At 35.5% G+C, this 6,000-nt stretch overlaps 1 protein-coding gene across 1 annotated transcript in view; it reads right to left on the reverse strand.

Annotated features, from left to right (window-relative positions):
- The window catches only part of GLDC (glycine decarboxylase), a gene marked incomplete at its 5' end in the record, with an annotated part of 34,041 nt that extends 28,658 nt beyond the window's left edge, over positions 1-5,383 (reverse strand). The window contains 2 exons of the mRNA XM_027709614.1: positions 392-556; positions 5,248-5,383. Of these exons, the coding sequence (XP_027565415.1) occupies positions 392-556; positions 5,248-5,383 (301 nt within the window). The remainder of the gene's footprint in view (positions 1-391; positions 557-5,247) is intronic.
- Between the last annotated feature and the right edge of the window lie 617 nt (positions 5,384-6,000).

Genomic DNA, 6,000 nt, shown 5'->3' on the forward strand with positions numbered 1-6,000 from the left:
AAGAGTGGCCTTGTATTGATACCAGGAGGCTCCCTCAGCGGCCATGGGTGCATCACATCAAGACCCTGTGTATGTCGGGTTTGCTTAAGCGTTCTCTAATCTGACCCTCCTCCAACAAGGGTAAGTCTTCCTTGGTCTAGACTTCCTTCTGTCCTTTCTCTGGTCATTAGATTTCTTAAGGCCTTAGATGTCTGAGTTAAACATTTACATCAACACTGAGAACTTCTCTGGGAGTTTGGCAACATTATAGTTATACAGTGATCTGCTCACAGTGAAAAGGCCACACTCAACTTCAACCCATTCACCTATCCATTCCTATACATGGACAGATGCCTTCAAATTCCAAAATTAGTTCCCACCGTTGATTTAACCATACATTTAAACATAGTACCTGTGACATAACTGCATAGCTTCTGCAGCAGCTGTCCCCTCATCCAACAAAGATGCATTAGCCACATCCATTCCTGTGATATCACACACCATAGTCTGGTAATTCAGCAGGCTTTCCAGCCTGCCCTGGGATACCTCAGGTTGGTAAGGAGTATACTGGGTAACCCTGTAAGAAAAAAATTCTGAGTTTGGGTCTAGGAAAATAAGTGTGTAACAGAATTATGCCAATACATAACTGCACTATGTCATAGGAAAAACAAATAGTAAAATGTAATTCAGTAACATGAAAGTTTGTTAGAAAAAAACAACCTTTTTCTGCTGTTCTGTTTTGTTCTGTTGCTAAAAAACAACTGTTATTTTTAGACAACTGTAATTTTTTACTGTCCTGGAAGCCTGAGAGTTGTTTCTCTTCTGGTGTTGACTTGGCTTTTTATAGGAGAATAATTTCATCTCTCCATTTTGAAAAGAGATTACTTTTAAAACAGAGGTGTGAGGGCATCATGGAGAAGGGATAGATAAGGTAAGTAGGCGTTGACTGTGGGAGAACTGAATCAACAATATCCAAAAGAGAATGCTTTATTCAATCATATCTAGGGATGACACGATCTTTCAATGCTGTTTCTGAAGCCTTTTACTAGTCACATTTTCCCCACTCTTCTGGGAAGAAAGACACTTGGCATTTCACGGAATCAATTATTTCTTGTGAAATAACAGTTTCCATATATCTTAGTGGAGGGAAGTGAGACTGACGTAAGTTTTATCTGTTTTCACTTGGCAAACAAAACAGTAGTGGCAACGTAAGCAAATCCTTTGAAAACACAACAATCAAAGGGAAATGCTCCATTGTAACAGTCCAGAAAACAAAGCAGCATGGGTCCAGGGATGAAAGGCAAGAACAGAGGTCAGACTCTCCTCTCACTGCTGGAAATTTGGTCACTGGATTCCACAGTGGTTTGGGACAGACTTTATGCCAGATCAAATTTAGGGTAGCAGCCAGAAACAAGTGGTAACTGGGAACACTTGTGGCCTCTGTTTTCTAGCAGTGGAAGAAGACAGCAGTTTTTTTCCTTAAAAGGCCGGTAGCAAGCCTAGACTTTCGAAAAATGCTTATAAGTGAAGGTATAAGCTTTAAAGAAGCTCAAATCATATAAAGTCAATAGAAGGTGAACAACAAAGATTTTTAAAGAACAAGGTGGTATAGAGGAAGATGAGAGCAGCAACAAAATAGTAGGGCAAGACAGAAGGTAGAAAAAAGACCTGAAGAGAATGCAAAAGCTGGAAGGCCATATTCAGTATGTGATTTCAAAGTGTAATACAGCATGCTAATGTAATTACTGTCTATTTAAATGATACAGCTGCTCAAATTATTCACATGTACAATGGCAGAAAGCAATAGCTATGTATTGACTACATAAGTATTGATGATTTTCCCCAAAATTGCAGGTTTTTTCTCTTTTTTAGCCAACTCAACTCTAACACTAAACTAATTATCATCATATGACTGCATAGTTCACAAATGAGACCAGGTCCTAGGTTTCATGCAACATTGTTAATCCCAACAGTATTTTTTTTTTCTTCGCAGCTGCTAAGCCCAGTGTTCAGTTTGTCAGATAAATTTTCAGTTTGGCAGTATTAAGTTTCACTTTCTGAATAGTCCCTGCCCACTCAGTTCTCACCAATAAAGAGTTATTCCAAACACCTTTGCATGCACAATGACTTTTGCTGCTTAAAAAAAGAAAGAAACTCCTCTGGAGTTGAGGTTAACAATCGTGCTTTCTCATTTTACTTCACCTAAGGGCCATATTTTGTATTATAACTTGTAGGAGGAACTAGAATTAAGACTAAAAAGAGTAAAAGCATTGAGTTTAATTGAAATACATTAGAGAAATTCTACTCCACATAGTTGGGAAAGTACACTATATTACAAAATAGCCTTAATGAGGCTTTATGATTTTGATGTGGTGGTTTTGAATGGTAAATACAGTTGAAGTAAAACCAATCAATTTCAGAAAAACAGAAAAAATTCAGTCAAGAAATCTTGATTTCCAGTACTGCCACAAATTACAGTGCATGAAGCTTATTGGTTCTACTGGTAAAGACACCATTTCAACATAAAACCACTTAAACACTTACTTTAAGGTTTTTTTGCATTTTCTAAGCATCTCTATCTTTTATATATTCTACATCTCCACAATTTCTTCAAACAAAATATCTGGCCTTAGTCTGCATTCTGACTTCTGCTTGATTCTATACTACACGGTAAATGACTTTTTAAAGTAATTTAAAAGCAAACTCTTTTAAAGTAATTATAGCACAGTATGCAATAATTTTCAGAATGTAATGCATAAGTGTTGAGTGTTACTAGCTAATAAGTTTAATAATTTACACTACAGATCTGAGTACTGCAGGCATCGTCAGTACAGGTATTTTATTCTTACATATTTAATGTCTAGGGACAAAGGAATCAAATGAGCTGTACTTTGGAGACCTCTGCATCATGCTCCGTTGTATGGTATTAGTGTGACTTCAAAGTCCTTCTTGATTTGCAAGGTCTGATAGGTATTTTTATCCACTTCAGCCCCAAAAATAAATACTACACTGGTGTGACCTATATGTTAATAAAAAGTCTATATGTAGCTGATTTCTGAAACCAAATATTTTCACATCTTCAGTTATTCATATATTCATGGCAGAGCACAGAATTAATTTGGTATGCTACTAGGGAAAGAACTCAGCACATGAACTGTGAAAAAATGTAATTATTATGTTAATGGGGGGCTGGGAAGATGACTAACGGTAAAATTAGAGAAAACTGGGAAGTTATATTCACATTCCAAAAGAAGTTAGAAGTGGATAGAGATATAAATCATTGTCCAAATGCTTCAAAAAGTTAAAATTCCAAGTTAAATGTGTTAAGTGTACTCTTTAAAGAATCGGATATTTGGGAAGACTTCTGTGGTAACTAACCTTATAAAAAACCCAGTATGGTTCAGTAGTCTCATTTTCAGCTGAAAATACATTTGGTTCTAAAGTTTCCTCCTGAAATCTACTCTTTTGCTTTCTACCTTCTCCTAGTAAGTCCAAGTGTCCTAAATACTATGAAGTAATTCACTTTTGTGTTAAAAGACTTCTAGGAACAATCTTCCATAAACTTATTTTGTATACCAATGCAAGTAACAGAAACTACAAGTTATGTGAGAGAGATAGATCAGAAACAACAAGTCTGAGCTTGCAGCATTTTCCTTGGAGCTGCAAAGTGAAGTGTGTCAGCATGGAAACTGTTACACATCCAGCAGATGTAAGGAGAGGTCTGATTTCTTAAACAGCTTCCATAAAGCCTCTGTAGTTGCTTTTGCACATGTGCACACACACATACATGCCTTTCCCCAACAAACATTTTAGCCTTCACTTTGGCCATCTAACAGTTTAGCTTTTATCCATCTAGTTTTACTTTACAGTACATGGCAAGAACAGATACATGGACAGACTCTCCCAGTTGTTCCACTAACACTATATCATTTTTTAGGATTTAAAAATAAGCAGTTCATTTTGTTCCACTTAGTTTTTAAGTGTTCTCATCTTTGCCTCTATCAGTTAATAACTTGTTTTGTGCTACTGTATTGAAATATTTACTAAGTATATGTTGCAAAAAGTGAGTGAGAATAAAGCTAGATAAAGCTTTGTAGAGATGTACTGCATAGGTTCCTTCAGTCCAAACAGCGCAACTTTTTCACCAGTTCAAAAATGTGCAATGCAAATAGAGCAAACAAACTTAAAAATAAATAGACTCAGAGGCCTACAGATATGTAGACACAATTATGTCAACCCAAGGTATAAAAAATTATATAATGTCTAAGTAACAATGGATTTTTACACTGACTAATATAATCCTTTGGTTGGTTGTTTTTTCTTGTTTGGTTTTTTGAATACATATATAAACTTTAAATACTGCTTTTATTAAAATAAAAATTACCCAGTAATAAAGATGACAGTTATCATTTTAATACAGTACAAAAAAAAGGATCTTACTGACTAGTGATAGGGGAACTTGTAAACTTAATGAGAAAATACAGGGTATCAGTGACATTCAGTCTGTTGGAAAGTGAGATTCCACATTAGATTTAGCTTTTCCTGTTGCACCATTTTTGAGTTACAGTCCTTTAAAAACTGAAATGTCAGCTGGGTGATCAGAAGCCAGTATAATATTCTCAGCCTCTTCATAAATGAATGATCATATTATGATAGTTTTAGTACTGCTCCTGTTCATCAGTGAATTATTTGATCAGACAAGAACTCACTTGATGGAAAAACACTCAAACACTTGAAGGTCTCTGGTTTAAAATAAAATAAATCAAGAAAGAAATACCAAGAGAATAGCCTTTAGAATTTTCAAGGTTTCTTACTTCCTCATAAGAAAATCATGATCAGAGTATTGCATAGTGTTTAACCACCTCCACCCAAATTGCATATACCAGTGGAGGAGGAAGCTCTTTTAAATTTAGGCACAAGTTAGAAAAGAATTACTTTTGTTTAGGAATTATGTCTGTATGCTTCCTTAAAGCAAACAAATATTCTTGTATTAGTTCATAATAAACAGGAGCTGTGAATAGAAGTCACAAAATCAATAACATTTTACAGCACAAATGCATCTTCAAAAGTCAAAAGTATTATTTTTTCTTTCTAGCTTCGGCATGAACACCATAGTTTTGACACAGTAGGATACACATCGTTAACAAATATATGAAAGCCTTATTGAAAAAAACAGGTCTGGGGTATATTTATCTACACTCATTCATAAGACAAACTTCAAACGTGTATTTAAAGCCATATATTCAACAAGAAAATGTGGAACATTACCATCCTGCATTCTCCAACAAATTCCGTGCAATGGGCTGAGGCACTGAGCAGTTGTAATAACCCATGCCTATGTAAGACCGCCATATCTTGTTCTTGCTTGCAATATTGTACAGAGTTTCAAGGACTTCGTTTTCACCTAATTGAAAAGAAATTATGTCAGAATATTACAGCTACACACAACGCTAACAGTTTTTAACTGAAATGTCTTGTACCCCCGTGTAGAAAATATGCAACATTGGTGATGCGAGTATAAACAGTAGCAGAATAAAGGGCAGCCCAAAATCAGCAAAGATAAAATAGTAAGGTGGTGAAACATTCTGGGAAAGTTAAAATTCTGACAAAACTCTGGATAATGCAACAACTGAATAATAACAGCGTTTCAGCCAATGTGGAAAGAATAGTGAGAGAAAGAGCTGCAGGCAAAAGGCTTTTAAAGCCCTTCTTGTGCTAACACAATGTACATTTGACCCAGAAGAGACCCATCTTGCACATGCATTAGAATTTACCTCAGTAGGCACTTTTTATTAGCTAAACCTTGCAGAAGCAACACTGGATGAAGCCATAGCCATCCATAACTGTGATTCAGTGTTTCTAACAGTCATATTTTACACAAACTGGGCTCACACCAAGCACCCAGGAATAATTTCTTTGTATTAAAAAACTTTATGTACTCACATTTTCCCTAAATAGCTGATAGAACAGTTCTTCTAATTCGATTTTAGTATGCTTCACCAGTTTATTTAAAAAAAAAAA

The sequence above is a fragment of the Neopelma chrysocephalum genome, unplaced genomic scaffold (assembly GCF_003984885.1).
Source record: "Neopelma chrysocephalum unplaced genomic scaffold, ASM398488v2 Primary Assembly neopelma1_96814, whole genome shotgun sequence".
Classification (NCBI taxonomy): domain Eukaryota; kingdom Metazoa; phylum Chordata; class Aves; order Passeriformes; family Pipridae; genus Neopelma; species Neopelma chrysocephalum.